This window comes from Coregonus lavaretus (genome assembly GCF_964263955.1).
Source record: "Coregonus lavaretus genome assembly, chromosome: 25".
Classification (NCBI taxonomy): Eukaryota; Metazoa; Chordata; class Actinopteri; order Salmoniformes; family Salmonidae; genus Coregonus; species Coregonus lavaretus.
The window spans coordinates 23,726,700-23,743,225 of NC_140012.1; the positions used below are offsets into that span (position 1 = coordinate 23,726,700).

Here is a 16,526-nt window from a genome sequence, read left to right on the forward strand (position 1 = left end):
ACCGGTACCCCCTGTATATAGCCTCGTTATTGTTATTTTATTGTGTTACTTTTTATAATTTTTTACCTTACGCCTCTTAGTTTTGAAACTCTGTGACGTCGGTGTTGTCTTCTTCTGTATTTTTTTTTCTTAAATGGCCTACTAACTAGATTACGCTTTACCGCCGCCGTCTTGTGGAGTGGAGTTGCAAACTGGTTGCAACCCGCACACATGATGTGTGGGCGAAAGGTCTTCTGGAAATAACATGTCAAGAGGATGAACAAGTATACATTTTTAGGCAATAAAATATAACCTCTTGAACCTGTGTGGTAAAAATCAAAAGAAGACATTTCAGTGACAGTGATGATGATACCCTATTATTGACTGCCAACTTCCATCCCCTTACCATCACCACATGTATATGCATTTACTGTACAACTTACACCCTTGCCTACTTTGCACTTGTCGCACTTGTCTTTTCTTACTAGCACTGACTTTGCTTATAGCTACTAAAATTGAAGAAAAATGTACTTATTTGACTGTGACATGTGCTTTTCTCACCTAGCTATCTTAAGACGAATGCACTAACTCGGTCTGGATAAAGGCGTCTGCTAAATGACTAAAATGTTAATGTAATGTGTATTTTTCAATCTATTCAAAAGGGGTTATCTGTACCAAAATCGTGTAGCTACTGTGTTGTCTGCACCACCAGGTCAAGAGTCTGTCACATTTTGCATAATTTCAATACTTTTTCGACAGGTCACTTCAAAATCTGTTCAACAATCAAAAAGGAATTTATGAATATAATAAACATTTATTCCATTCTCTGTCAACTCTGACTCTGAACTCAACTCTGACTCTGCTTGCTCATCAATGCAACTGCCCCCTAGTGGTCATATTGGAAATAGCCACACTCAACCAACCCACAGTTCTAAAGGACCAAGCGTCTCATAATCTCTTGATTTGAGCGCAACTTCACTGGCGAAGAACTGTGTAGAATTTTGGGTGAAAACTCTCACATGTTCCGTCCAGATACTGCAACCCGTTACCGGGAAAGTGGACAAATAAATATGTGTCTAGAGGATTAATATTTTATAAATTCTTTAGATAAACACTTTAAATCAAGTTAATTTATTGCCGTAAGCAGCTTGCATGCTAATGTACAGTCAGTTTAGCTACCTTACACAGAAGACGAATTTACAAAATAACAGTTATGAAGCTGTATATCTGTCAGTCAGTTGTCACTGTTATTTTGAATTGACCTAGCCAGCTAACTAACTCTGGCTACCTAGTTAGCCCCGGTGTTGCGATGCTGTCCCTGCTGCAGGCAAATTGCCTCTCCATAAATAATCAAACATATGGTCTGTAGTAAGCTGAGTTGCCAGCTGATATAGCTAGTTACTGTTATGTATTTTCTATATTTAGTGGCTAGTTAATATAAATATATATATATTAAAGTCACTGCTGGTTGAAGTCAGATCACGCTAGCTACGTGGGTAAACAAGCCAAATATTTTACAGTGGATTAGCTACAGTAACTAGCAACAAGCTAAAGTTAGCTATTTCGAAAGGTAACGTTAGCCACTCGAAGTTATCCTGTAACTTTCATCTGAAATCTTTGGTGTTATTTTTTGCTGTCTAAAATTAACATTTGAACATTTCCTATACATGGATTATGCTTTCTTAGTTCATCAGATACCTAACTAGTTATTTTAGTTTATACTGCTGTATTTGCAGCTACTCTGTCTAATCCGAGTAATTCTTTAGGCGAGCGCGGGGATACTCTGCACTGGTTGGTTGTGGCAACAGCATCATTTGTGTTTGTCAATAATGCACGTTTGTGATTGTTATAACATTTTTTTTATTGTTACCTTCTCCTTTCCTTAGCAATGGATATGGAACGACAGAAACGAAGGGAGGAAATCCAGAAAGCAATGGGCTTTATTCAGTAAGGCATCTTGAGATTTTTAAAAAATGTTTCCTTATAGTCAGTACACATATAAGCACACATAAAGTACATGTGGTGACACTGATTAATATATCTCACATTTTCTCTACAGGTCCTCCTTGCCTTTCCCTGAGCCTGAGGGTTATGAGGTACCAATTTGTTTCATTCAATGTTTATTCTCTTGCCTGACCCAAATTTATGAAGCCACCTGCCTGTCATTAAATGTGTCGGTCCACAAATCTGCGCTTTATCTCAGTTATTAATTATATTTTATCATCCTCACAATCTCTCTCACTCCGACCACCACCTCCTATTCTTCTCAGGCTTTTTTGACCCAGTTGGTGTGTAACTTGCTGGATGAGGGAAACACAGTGTTTCGGGATAGGGAATGGAGGCAGGCAGCACAGCATTACAGTGAGGGGGTCAACGTGGCCCGCTATGCTCAGGCAGAGGCACTGGTCATCCCCCCTGAGCTTCTGGAGAGCCTCTATGTCAACAGGGCAGCGGCACACTTTCAGTTTGTAAGACACCCACAATTAACAATGTTAACATTTTTAGTTAGCTTATGTATGTCTCAAAAGTTATGTTAAACCAATAATTATATCAGGTCTGAATAAGCACTTTGTCTAAACAAAATGGATCCCACATTTTAATTTCCCCCAGACAACTTCCCAGTCAGGTTTTACATCCAGTCCCCATCTTCTCTCTCCCTTTCCACCTCCCTTCTCTTTCCCTCTTTCTATGTTTGTGTCTCTGTTTATGTCTGCCTCTCTCTCTCTCTCTCTCTGTATATCTCTCGCTCTCCCTGTCTCTCCCCCAGGGGGAGTTTGAGCTGGGCATGCATGACTGCGACAGCGCGCTGTGCGTGTGTGAGGGCAGTCGCAGGGCGCTCTACAGAAAAGCTCTCTGTCTAAGGGAGCTGGGCCGACTCCGGGAGGCCTATGAGTGTGGCACCGGATGCCTGCTCACTGCCCCACATGTAAGTCAAGGCCACAGGGCACCTGAGCACCTGAACCATAGTTAAATTAAAATGATTAATCCTTATAGGATTAATATGGATCACCAATTTATTCTACTACATACTTTTAGTTACTCACATTTCTTTAGATGTGTAAAAAATGTCAGTTAAACGTATTGTTTATGGGATGTACTTTATTTCTCATACAGGACAGGCAGGTGGGTGAACTGGCCCAGGACCTGGCTAATAAACTAGGCCTGAAGGTTCGTAAGGCCTACATCAGCCCTCAGGTGAGTTTAGTTACCTCTGACTCTCTATCCACTCAAAGATCAACATGCCAGGACAGATACATTGCATTCGGAAAGTATTCAGACCCCTTGACTTTTTCCACATTTTGTTACATTACAGCCTTATTCTAAAATTGATTAAATAAATAAAAATCCTCATCAATCTGACCATGAGAAACAAGATTCTCTGGTCTGACGAAACCAAGATTGAACTCTTTGGCCTGAATGCCAAGCGTCACGTCTGGAGGAAACCGGGCACCATCCCTACAGTGTTTTTCAGCAGCAGGGACTGGGAGACTAGTCAGGTACAAGGGAAAGATGAACGCAGCAAAGTACAGAGAGATCCTTGATGAAAACCTGCTCCAGAGCGCTCAGGACCTCAGACTGGGGCGAAGGTTCACCTTCCAACAGGACAACGACCCTAAGCACACAGCCAAGACAAAGCAACCTGGACTTGAACCCGATTGAACATCTCTGGAGATACATGAAAATAGCTGTGCAGTGACGCTCCCCATCCAACCTGACAGAGCTTGAGAGGATCTGCAGAGAAGAATGGGAGAAAATCCCCAAATACAGGTGTGCCAAGCTTGTAGCGTCATACCCAAGAAGACTCGAGGCTGTAATCGCTACCAAAGGTACTGAGTAAAGGGTCTGAATACTTATGTAAATGTGATATTTCAGGGAAAAAAACAATTTCATCCATTTTAAAATAAGGCTGTAACGTAGCAAAATTTGTAAAAAGTCAAGGGGTCTGAATACTTTCCGAATGCACTGTATCTGCTGTGGTCCATATAAGTGATACTGTTCTCTTTACAGGTGGAGTCCTCAACATCAGGGGGGGAGAGCAATAGAGATAATTCTTCACCCGCAGGAGAGGTGAGTGTCTTCTCGTCTTGGAAAAATAGTTTCTCATTAGCTAGGTTTCCATCCAATTGGCGACAGATTTTCATGCGAATATTCAAAAATCTGCATAAAGAAAATATGTGAATTTTCCCACCAGTGGTGTGTTTCCACCAAACGGACTTGTTGCGGATAAAAATCTGTGCACAATGTACTTTTTTGCTTAAGTTTTAATGTACCGAGTTAAAAATCTAAAGTTCAATGTGATTCCATCGCATTTTCAATTCTACCGATTAGTTTTGTCACAAAAACTGTTGCGTTAAATAGCAAATGTGTCTACTCTGGTCTTGGCACGTGCACTCTAGCCAAAAGTGTGGGTAGTAGGGCTGACCCCATTTAGTCGACTGGTAGATTGTTTGGTCGATAGGCTGTTGGTTGACCGAGATTTCTTTAGTCGAGCAGTCGCAATTGTATAAAACATTTTCATGGTGCACAAGACACCTGTGTGATTCACGCTTGTCTTAGTGGACTAATCCATTGCACAGTCCATCACTCTAAGACATGTGATACTGAAATTGTATATGGTTATATTATGTGAAAATAATGGTGCAACACTAATGAATCTGATATTATTTTATAACAAATGCGCTTTCTCCTGCATTGGATATGGTCACTGTCCGTGGTTCTCAAACAATCTTCAGTGCGCCTTAGAATTGGCACCTTTCCCTAAGTTGCTATGTGCATAATAGCAAATGCCCTATTCGGACTGGTTTAGTTTAGTTTTACTGGGAGTGGTCGGGTAATGTAATTATGTGCACAAGCACAAAACACCACATCTGTAATTTTAGTCCGGTCCGAATCTGCCATGTCAGTAATTTGTACATGGCAGGAGAGTAACAATTCCAGCCAGAGTAACCTACTGTTTTTTTGGCGAACTCCAAGGTTTTCTGATAATACTAGTCCCATGCGAATCGACATCCCTGTGTTTTGAGAGAAAAGTCTGAGTTTGACAGGTGTTGCTCACGGTTTGAGCAAGAAACAATAACTGATTCGATAAATTTAAAGAAGTGCTGCACATAGCCTATATATGAAGGGCCTACATGTATCAACTTTCACAGTGAATGCTTTTATTCATACAGTGCATTTGGAAAGTATTCAGATCCTTCCCTTTTTCCACATTTTGTCACGTTACAGCCTTATTCTAAAATAGATTAAATAAATGTTTTCCCTCATCAATCTACACACAATACCCCATATGGTGCACATTTATTAAAGATAAACAGAAATACCTTATTTCAATTGATTGGACATGATTTGTAAAGGCACACACCTGTCTATATAAGGTCCCACAGTTAACAGTGCATGTCAGAGCAAAAACCAAGCCATGAGGTAGAAGGAATTGTCCGTAGAGCTCCGAGACAGGATTGTATCGAGGCACAGATCTGGGGAAGCGTACCAAAGATTGAAGGTCCCCAAGATAACAGTGGCCTCCATTATTCTTAAATGGAAGAAGTTTGGAACTTCTTAAATTACTTATAATTTATTTAATGTCGTTTACACTTCCAAACAGGCAGAAAAATTATATTGTAATCTAACAGCACCTGTTTGTCACACATAATATGTACACAGCTCTCGCTCCTATACCCTCCTTTTTCTTGATCTCCTTATTATTGTTATTATGATTATTATTATTATTATTATGATCATTATTAATAAGTCATGTCGTTAGCATTAGTAGGCTTTGTATAGTAGCCTTGTATAACCACCATCGAGCTGTAGGCCTAAGAGCGTGTCTTGTTTAGTCTTAATACCATAACTTTCTTATGCCTATATTTCAATATATAGGCTACTGTATCAATCATTCATTAATTCATTCAAATTAGGGATTTCGGTAACATAACTTTTCAGTCAGAAACAAGTAAGAAACTAAATGGCTGAAATTATGTTGCAGGGACAGCGCAACAAACGCTTGCTGTGCTGTGGTGCCTTTTGGCTGCAGTAGGGAGGAGAGCGAGACAACGTGCGCCAGTCACACAGGCACTCGCTGTCATTTTCTGTGACCAGTGTGACCATCGGGCTCTTTCGTGAGCCATTCGTGTGGCTTAATTATTTAATCAAACAGTGTTCTTAAAGCATCAGACAAGCTTAGTGCATATGTAGTTGATTTTATTCAAACACATAGGATGTATATGTCTATATATGGAAAAATAAGTTTAAACATTTAGACCAATTGATTGGTCGAAAGAACAGTACTACTCTCGGTCGACTAAGATTTTTTTTAGTCGGGGACAGCCCTAGCGGGTAGGTTAGTCTACATGATGAGGTTAGTATTGGTAAGAGCGAGAATATTTGTATTAGTCAAATGGCAGTCAAGCATCTATAATCATGTCACCAGAATAAGAGCCTCAATATTTATTGGAAAGGAGCATCAAGGGCACTTTCACCACCCTGTGAAGTTCATCATAACTTATTTCATCTGTAGCCTAAGTGCATGGTTTCCCGAGTCGTAGTGGGAGGACCACACCATATCATCGCGTGACTTCAAGTTTACTTCTATGTTATGGTTATTATAGCAATATTTTCACATAAAAGCATTTCCACTGCCATTTCTCGCATAATTCAGTTTACCGACACAAAGATCCCGAATGAACAAATTATCTTTCTTATTACGGGCAAATGGGGTGAATGGTTAATGTTTTGATTAACCAAGCCTTGTCTCTTTTATTTTAGATGTCCTCCAATGGGCTAGAATCTTTGACTGACATTGCATCAGGTATGGCAGCCCACCATAAAAACATAACATTACGTTTAACTTTAACTATTTTTTTGGCATTGTCATTAGCGTTTCTCTCTAAAATTCCCTTCTCTACCTTCTCTCCATGACCCGATCTCCTCTTCCTCTTCATTCCTCCTTTTTCTTTATCCCTCTCCTCCCTCCCAGCTGATCTGTCCAGCACCCAGTGTATCCCCGCCCCTCTGGCCACACCCATCCCTGTCAGCGATGACCCCTCAAGCCCAGTGGCCACGCCCTTTGCTGACCTATCAGATAGCCCCAGTATGGGCCTGCCCCCCATGCCCTACTCTGTCCCCGTGTCGAAGCACATGGAGGAGTGCAGTGTGATCCCTGACGATCTGGACAGCCTGCTGGGGGACTGCATCTCCAAGAAAGTCAATGAGGTGAGAGGGTCGCTACTAGGGTCACTCCAAGGAAGGATGCTGGCCGTGCTGAGTTCCTCCCTCTGTTGATCAGTAGACATTTGATGAGAGAGGAGGTACAGACATTAGTCAGTAGAATATAGGAACATTTAAGAAAGTATTTCCGTGACTTGCATGACAGCAGTGGAGTAAAGTACTTAAGTAAAAATACTTTAAAGTACTACTTAAGTAGTTTTTTGGGTATCTGTACTTTACTATTTATATTTTTGACAACTTTTACTTCACTACATTCCTAAAGAAAATAATGTACTTTTTACTCTATACATTTTCTCTGACACCCAAAAGTACTTGTTACATTTTGACTGAAAAATGGTCCAATTCACCCACTTATCAAGAACATCCCTGGTCATCCCTACTGCCTCTGATCTGGCAGACTCACTAAACACAAATGCTTCGTTTGTAAATTAATGTCTGAGTGTTTGAGTGTGCCTCTGGCTATCCGTAATTTAAAAAAAACACAAGAAAATGTGCCGTCTGGTTTTATTGATATTTTTACTTTTGATACTTAAGTATATTTAAACCAAATACTTTTAGACTTTTACTCAAGTAGTATTTTAATGGGTTACTTTCACCTTTACTTGAGTTATTTTCTATTAAGGTATCTTTACTTTTAATCAAGTATGACTTTTTAGTACTTTTTCCACCACTGTCTGACAGGGGGTGCACATTTTAGTGGTTTAATTTCCACCACTGAAGTACATTACATGGAACACAGAGCTATGCGTTTCTGGTCTAGAAGGAGAAATAGAATAACATGGATAATGTCATATGTCTCTCTCTCCCTCTCTTAAAGTCACAGAGCCCAGTCCAAGGCGTTATCCCCACCAACCTCCCCAACACAGCTGTGGGCCTGCACCCTCCATACTCCTCCAGCCTCCCCTCGCCCCAGCTACCCCCCGCCGCCTTCAGTTCCTCGGTCAGCCAGATGTCCGCCCTGGAGCCCTACCCCTCACTGGGCCAGAGGGACCAAACCTCCACACAGGCGCTGGACGCCCTGGGGGCCTTTTCCCCAGGGGCTGGGGACACAGAGGGCAAAGGAGGGGCTGGAATTGGAGGGCTGGACTCCCTCTCTGAGTACACCTTGCCTGGTGAGTGGATGATACATATGAACAAGGTGTATGGGTCTGGGTGTGTGTTTGATGATGTCAATTATATTGAAAACAGCAAAGCCATTGTAGCAGTTTTTTTTTTGCCACTATCCAGTCTTATTTTGCAACCATACAGTTTAAACCTGCATCAGCTGTTACTTAAACCTTCCCGGGACTGCCCAGTGACCCTGAACAGTCCTCGGGGCATGCGTTAGTGGTTGTTGAAGCTAGTCCTTGTCAGCAGCACTGCTGTAAGGCCACCTGTGTCCTTGTGTTGCTGTTCTGTTCTCCAGGGGGAAGAATTTCTCACAGCTTCATCCCTGGGATCCGCAAACACAGCTCCACTCACACAGCAGTAAGACAGCGGCATAACGCCTGAACACTCCGATGGATACTCTCAACTTCTTTCTCCTCTCTTCTGAGTTTATCACAACATGGATGTCTTTGGCTGCTCCTACTATACTTTTAAATCCCAGATTACATTTATTCTATTGTTGTTATTTACTTTTGTGATATTCCTAGTTCTGATAACTTGCATGTAAATTGTGGTTTTTCATAATGAAGATAATGTATTTAATCTGGTGATGGATTGGTTTGTCTTTGTCTCCCCCCTCAGAATGTTCCAGCAGGTACCAACCTCTCCCTGCTCTCCCGGAACCCACTGGCTGCCAGCCACGAGTTCAGACAGGCCTGCCATGCCTGTTACAGCCGAATAGGTACACGGCTACATTGACCTTTCTTTTACCCCTCCAGAATATGTTACGTTGAGGATTTATTTTATACTAAGCAGTATAAAGTCAAGGTTGTCTGTTACATCAATGTCTGCATAATTGCACCTTGTGGGATAAATAAAGTATTTTTAATAAAAATGAATTGAATGTTGCAGTTGAATGATAAGTCCCCCTACTCTTTTCTCTGCAGGTTCGCAGGTGATGGACTACCAGTACCAGCCGGAAGCGGCTCACCGCTGTAAGAGGGACGTGCTGCTGTCTCGCTTCAAGAACACAGAAGACCCCACCTGGAAGAGGGTCAGGCCTCGCCCCACTAGAAACAACTTCCTGGGGGCGTTCGTGCTGTGCAAAGGTACGTATGTGTGGGTACGTGTGTGTGTACATGCATGTTCGCTCACTCAAATAAGCACAGAAGTGCTGGCAGTAGTTTTAATGTTGCTTAAACAGAATTTGCCCATCAGTGATAGTATGTACTCTCTATCTCATCCCCCTTTCCTGTTCCTCCTCTGGCTCCCTGAAGAGGTCCAGGAGCGCCAGGAATGCCAGTACGGGGAGAACTGCACGTTTGCCTACTGCCAGGAGGAGATAGACGTGTGGACCCAGGAGAGGAAGGGGGCTCTGAGCAGGGAGCTGCTGTTTGACCCGCTGGGCAGCACCGAGAGACGGGCACTCAGCGTCACACACCTGCTGCAGCTGCACATGTGCATGTTCATGTTCCTCTGTGAGGTAGGGTGTGATGCACGCACACATACCTCCACATGGTGAACTTCGCAGTATTCTGTATGTACAGAACATTCATACACACTCCGTTTCGCTCTCTCTCCCTCTCTGCAGGAATGTTTTGACAGTAAGCCTCGCATCATCAGCAAGCGCAGCAAAGAGAACTTGGCTGTCTGCTCAAACCTCACCGCCCGGCATCCCTTCGACGATAACAAGTGAGTCTTCTCCTAGACCTAAAAAGTTCTGTACTTTTCAGTCATCTCTCTGTCCTTCATTGTATCAGATCCAAATAAGCACTATCTTAGTATAATGGATCCTAAATCCAATTTCCCTCAGACAATATTCCGGTCAGCTACTTGGACCCTGTCCCCTTCTACCCTCTTGCCCTCTCCTTCTCTCTCCCTCTATCTCATCCCTGTCTTCTCAGGTGCCTAGTGCATGTGGTGCGTTCTGCCAACGTGCGCTACAGTAAGGTGCGCCCGCTGCACCCCCTCTGCCAGTTTGACGTGTGTCGCCACGAGGTGCGTTACGGCTGCCAACGCGAGGACAGCTGCTCGTTCGCCCATTCCGTCATAGAACTCAAGTGCTGGGTACTGCAGCAGGACACAGGTACAGAAGTACTCATGTGTTTGCACGCATGGATGCACACACAGACACACGCTATTAAGGATTGCAGCAAAATAACCAAAGTTCATGCTATCATCTGTTACTTTGTGTGTCTCTCTTAACTTCCCTCTCTCTCCCAGGTATCACCCACGAAGAGATGGTACAGGAGTCCAAGAGGCACTGGTACAGGCTAGAGCAAAATGCTCAGAGACAGAAGGTGAGCATGAGATGGGCACGATGCCCTTGTCTCCTAATACAATACATCATTTGGGCTATTGTTTTAAGGGCCTGATTTACAAAATCTCTCTCACTCTCAGCCTATGCATGTCCCACACCAGAGCTGTAGTGGAGGGGTGGGGGGAATAGGGGGAGACAACCTTGGGGGTGGAGGGGATGGCTCCGGAGGAGGAGGAGGGAGAGGCAGGGAGCTGAACCTGAAGATGAAGTTTGTCGGTGGCCAGTGCTGGAGGGACGGACAGGTCCACGAACAAGACAAGGCCCTCAAGTACTGCACTGCTAAAGCACGGCACAGGTGAGAGACTATATCAAACTGACATCTGCACTGATGGTAAGTGCTGAAGTTCTCGTGTCAATATTAGGCTGAAGGCGCTACCATCTGATTCATGACCAGGCCTGAACTGGTAATTAATAGGGTAAAAGGAATGTTAAGGAAATAGGCCCCTTAAAGGATTAACTCTATGGAAATGCATAATACCTTGCTCTGAATGGTCAATTTCACTAACTTGATGATTGAAGTCTATAATCATGTGTTCTTTCTTTCTTTCTCCCTCACTTTTCTCTTTCTCCCACCCATCTCTCATCTCTCTTCCCTCTCTTCCTCATCTCTGTCTTCCCCTTTCCCCCTCTCTCCAGCTGGACTAAGGAGCGTCAGGTATTGCTGGTGAAGTCTTTTGAGAAGAAGAAGTGGGTCGTTGTGCGGCCGCTTCCCTTCTCGCGTACATACCCACAGCAGTACGACGTAAGTCTCTATCCCTCCACTCTCTCTTTTCTCCCTTCCCCTTTCTCATACACAGTCACACCCACATAAGTATGAACTGAGTCACCCCTCTCTCCCTCTCATCCTTTTGATCCCTCCCTCCCTCCCCTCGGGGTCTGTTTTAATCTCTCCAATCAGGCAGTCATTTCCAGCAGACCTCTCACATGCTGAATACAGCCAATGTTGTTTACAGCTCTCCTCCTCTCCTCTTTACACCCGTAGGCAGCTTGGCCTTTGTTCCACAATAGGTTAGCTATCTGTCTTGCTACTACTTGTGAAGGAAAAGGGTTTCGGTAACAAAGGGCCAGTATGTCGGCATCCGTTTCACTTGTGTTTTGACATCCGATTATAAGGATTGTCAAATAAAAAATAAAAAAATCACAGGAAAGTATACAATATGGACATGAAGTGCTGTGATAAAGTAGTAATAAAGCAGTGTCTCCCTAGATGTGTGTCCATGTGATGAAGCAGAAGAAGTGCCACTACATCGGGAACTGTTCCTTCGCCCACAGTCTGGAAGAGAGGGACGTCTGGACGTACATGAAGAACAACAGCTGGAAGATTCTGTCTTTCTGTTGCTTTCCTCTCATTATTTTCCTATTTTTGTGTGTGCATCATGGCCAAACAAATAAGTGTATTTACAGTGTATTTGTTTGCGTTGCTAACCCATGTCCCCTCCTGTCCACAGTGCGGGACATGCAGCTGATGTATGACATGTGGCTCACGCTGACCAATCAGAACAGACGCACTGATGGAAGCCTCATGACCCCGCCTCCGGAGGAGAAACAGGTTTCTATGATGACAGATTACACTTAATCATTGGTGAGTGGCTTAAGTCATGGGGTACTCATGACTTACCTTACCTGACTGTCTTTTTAGCTATTTATGAATGTGTTATTCAATGCATTTCTATGGGCTGTAGTAGTAGTAGTAGTAGTCAAAAAATAAATCATAAGGTTTGGAAGTGTACAGTGCCTTTGGAAAGTATTCAGACCCCTTGACTTTTTCCACATTTTGTTACGTTACAGCCTTATTCTAAAATTGATTCAATTGTTTTTTCCCCTCCTCAATCTACACACAATACCCCATAATGACAAAGCAAAAACACGTTTATTAAACATAAAAACATAAAACATCACATTTACATAAGTATTCAGACCCTTTACTCAGTACTTTGTTGAATCACCTTTGGCAGCGATTACAGCATTGAGGCTTCTTGGGTATGACGCTACAAGCTTGGCACAGGAGTGGCTTCCGTCTGGCCACTCTACCATAAAGGCCTAATTGGTGGAGTGCTGCAGAGATGGTTGTCCTTCTGGAAGGTTCTCCCATCTCCACAGAGGAACTCTAGAGCTCTGTCAGAGTGACCCTCGTGTTCTTGGTCACCTCCCTGACCAAGGCTCTTCTCCCCCGATTGCTCAGTTTGGCCGGGCGGCCAGCTCAAGGAAGAGTCTTGGTGGTTCCAAACTTCTTCCATTTAAGAATGATGGAGGCCACTGTGTTCTTGCAGACATTTTTTGGTACCCTTCCCCAGATCTGTGCCTTGACACAATCCTGTCTCGGACCTCTATGGACAATTCCTTCGACCTCATGGCTTGGTTTTTGCTCTGACATGCACTGTCAACGGTGTGACCTTATATAGACAGGTGTGTGCCTTTCCAAATCATGTCCAATCAATTGAATTTACCACAGGTGGACTCCAATCAAGTTGTAGAAACATCTCAAGGATGATCAATGGAAACGGGATGCACCTGAGCTCAATTTCGAGTCTCATAGCAAAGTCTGAATACTTATGTAAATAAGGTATATCTTTTTTTTTTTTTATGCATTTGCAAAAATGTCTAAACCTGTTTTTGCTTTGTCATTATGGGGTATTGTGTGTAGATTGGAGAGGATTTCAATTTATTTAATCCATTTTAGAAAAAGGCTGTAACGTAACAAAATGTGGAAAAAGTCAAGGGGTCTGAGTACTTTCTGAAGGCACTTTATGTCCTATATCTAGGAGATATAATAAATAAATATTATTTTTTTAATCCCTTGTTTTAGTTGGCACAACTACCTCCATACTTCCATTCCTTTTTGAATGGGTTATCTTCAGAAGAGTCCCGTGACACTTGTGGGGGTCGTAGAGAAAAACTCCATTGTGTTCGTGAGAGTCTCCCCTTTCAATAGAGTGCAATAATAGTTTGCAGGCCAAACCGTTCGGACGCTACATAGGTTTTTGTGAGATGTCTCATGGTCTGACAAACACCGCTGTAGCTCTGCCACCTTCCACCGCAGATGCAGAAGGCCGACATAGGCGGATACGGTGGATTGAGACACAGCCCATTTCAAAAACCTGATAGCTCTAGCTTTTAGACTGACGGATTTTGATGTGGATTTTTTTTATGTTACTTAGATTTGACCCACGGGTGTGTCAGTAGACTTCTTAAGGATTAAAGACAAGTGGTATTTTTTTATTCATTTGTGTGTGTGTGTGTCAGTCTGGGCGGCGGTTGTCAGGAGGAGGAGATATGTGAGTGTTGTCATGCTGAGGAGGAGCTGGCCCTGGAGCTGTGGATAGGTGACCCTGCTCCCACTACAACAGAGACCAGATACAGTACCTACCGCCTGTGACGAGAGTCTGAATGCAAACACACACACACACATTTTACATTTACATTTTAGTCATTTAGCAGACGCTCTTATCCAGAGCGACTTACAGGAGCAATTAGGGTTAAGTGCCTTGCTCAAGGGCACATTTACGTCATTTAGCAGACGCTCTTATCCAGAGCGACTACAAATTGGTGCATTCACCCTATAGCCACTGGGATAAGCACTTTACAATTATACTTTTTTTTTTTTTTGGGGGGGGGGGGGGGGGGGGGGTAGTAGGATTACTTTATCCTATCCCAGGTGTTCCTTAAAGAGGTGGGGTTTCAAATGTCTCCGGAAGGTGGTGAGTGCCTCCGCTGTCCTGGCGTCGTGAGGGAGCTTGTTCCACCATTGGGGTGCCAGAGCAGCGAACAGCTTTGACTGGGCTGAGCGGGAACTATGCTTCCGCAGAGGAAGGGGAGCCAGCAGGCCAGAGGTGGATGAACGCAATGCCCTCGCCTGGGTGTAGGGACTGATCAGAGCCTGAAGGTACGGAGGTGCCGTTCCCCTCACTGCTCCATAGGCAAGCACCATGGTCTTGTAACGGATGCGAGCTTCAACTGGAAGCCAGTGGAGTGTGCGGAGGAGGGGGGTGACGTGAGAGAACTTGGGAAGGTTGAACACCAGACGGGCTGCGGCATTCTGGATGAGTTGTAGGGGTTTAATGGCACAGGCAGGGAGCCCAGCCAACAGCGAGTTGCAGTAATCCAGACGGGAGATGACAAGTGCCTGGATTAGGACCTGTGCCGCTTCCTGTGTAAGGCAGGGTCGTACTCTCCGAATGTCGTAGAGCATGAACCTGCAGGATCGGGTCACCGCCTTGATGTTACCGGAGAACGACAGGGTGTTGTCCAGGATCACGCCAAGGCTCTTCGCACTCTGGGAGGAGGACACAACGGAGTTGTCAACCGTGATGGCTAGATCATGGAACGGGCAGTCCTTCCCCGGGAGGAAGAGCAGCTCCGTCTTGCCAGGGTTCAGCTTGAGGTGGTGATCCGTCATCCATACTGATATGTCGGCCAGACATGCAGAGATGCGATTCGCCACCTGGTTATCAGAAGGGGGAAAGGAGAAGATTAGTTGTGTATCGTCAGCGTAGCAACACACCTTACAGTACGACAAACTGCTTATGCAACAGGCACCGCCTTGTTCGACGCACACACAGAAAGTCATGAATAAGAAAATGCACACCCATAATCTGAAGGGTTTGACTAAGGTTTAGCTGTTATTAACTTCAATCTGAACCTCAGTGCATTTCTAACACGCTGCAGATGTCAATGTACTGGACATGTCTGCCCTTCCCCTATATTACAGCCCCCAAAGTTGCCCCTTTGAAAATACGGAGTGGCTGCATGGCCGAATTCTCTTGACACCTCTTCCCGATCGCTAAACAACCAAACAAATTAGCCTACAAAATATATGTATTTTAAAAATGTTTGTTCAAATCGCTGCAGGGTTTTTATTTCAGCTGTTCAGAAATATGAGGCAGAGAAATGCGCTGAACGTGATTAGGTTGTTTAGCTCTGGGGAAGAGGCGTCCAGGGGGGTGGAACTGGGCGGTCGTTTCGGTCGCTCAGCCTTACAAATAAGCCCCCTATATATGTAGCTAGGGACAAACATCTACAACCAAATCCTACCCTCCTTCCCTTGTAGGAATGTAGAAAGAGGGAGACTGAAATAGGAAAGAAATGGTAAGTACGCCATTTTGTTTGTCCATGGTAGTTAGTAGTTCACTCTATTTGTCTGCCATATTGGTAGAGGACTATAAATGTAAAGCCAGTCAATGCCATTATGAGAAAGTCATCAAATAAATATGGTTGTGGAATGTATTTGGATTACCCAAGACAAATCTTATTTATAAAATGACCCCCTACCCCACCTATCCTCCCTTTTATTGATAGAAATAGCATGGTAGTCTCTTGGTTACATAAGCAAGCCAGGCAGTCCTACCTGTGGCCAGCACTGACATGTACACACACATTCACATACATACTGTATGACTGAGTAGGCTCAGAATGGAACAGTGTTTCATAATATGGCATTGACATTTAGCAGCTGTCTTTAGCTTCAGTACTCGCAGACTCTTCACTCGGACCCACTCAAACATACTGTGCCGTATGCTTAGAGCCTGGAGTTTTCGCAGACCACATGAACAAGTCCTGGTCAGTAGGGCTGGCACAATTACCGCATAATCGTGTAGCTGACGATATATTACATTTTTTCAGAACCGTTTATTTTTATTTACGAACAACTCAGACCCATCGCCAGACCTCAGTCTTAAGGGGGGCATATGAAATGCATGGGAGGGCACGGCACAATTATTATTAGCCAACAGTACCTATATTTAATAATAAATTCCCTCAAGTGGGGGGGGGGGGGGGCACAAGCATTTTTGGGGGCGGGCCCGGCCCCCTATGGCCCGCCCATAGCGACGGGTGTGGAACAACTGACTGAAGACGGGACGTTCGGGTATTCGTGCGGTTGAGTCCGTTTCCACGGTAACATGGACTCTTCACAACGTGA

General features: G+C 44.0%; 1 protein-coding gene across 1 annotated transcript; it reads left to right on the plus strand.

Moving 5' to 3' along the window:
* Window positions 1–1,867: 1,867 nt before the first annotated feature.
* Window positions 1,868–12,185, plus strand: LOC311100569 (zinc finger CCCH domain-containing protein 7B-like; the record flags this gene model as incomplete). Its single annotated transcript, XM_084141475.1, has 20 exons — window positions 1,868–1,926; window positions 2,039–2,075; window positions 2,250–2,447; window positions 2,747–2,905; window positions 3,094–3,174; window positions 3,988–4,047; window positions 6,742–6,784; window positions 6,953–7,188; window positions 8,027–8,315; window positions 8,609–8,670; window positions 8,932–9,031; window positions 9,237–9,398; window positions 9,567–9,772; window positions 9,881–9,981; window positions 10,194–10,375; window positions 10,513–10,589; window positions 10,690–10,904; window positions 11,246–11,351; window positions 11,817–11,943; window positions 12,058–12,185. The coding sequence occupies 20 exons, from the start codon at window positions 1,868–1,870 to the stop codon at window positions 12,183–12,185; spliced, it is 2,628 nt and encodes an 875-aa protein (XP_083997601.1).
* Window positions 12,186–16,526: the final 4,341 nt, after the last annotated feature.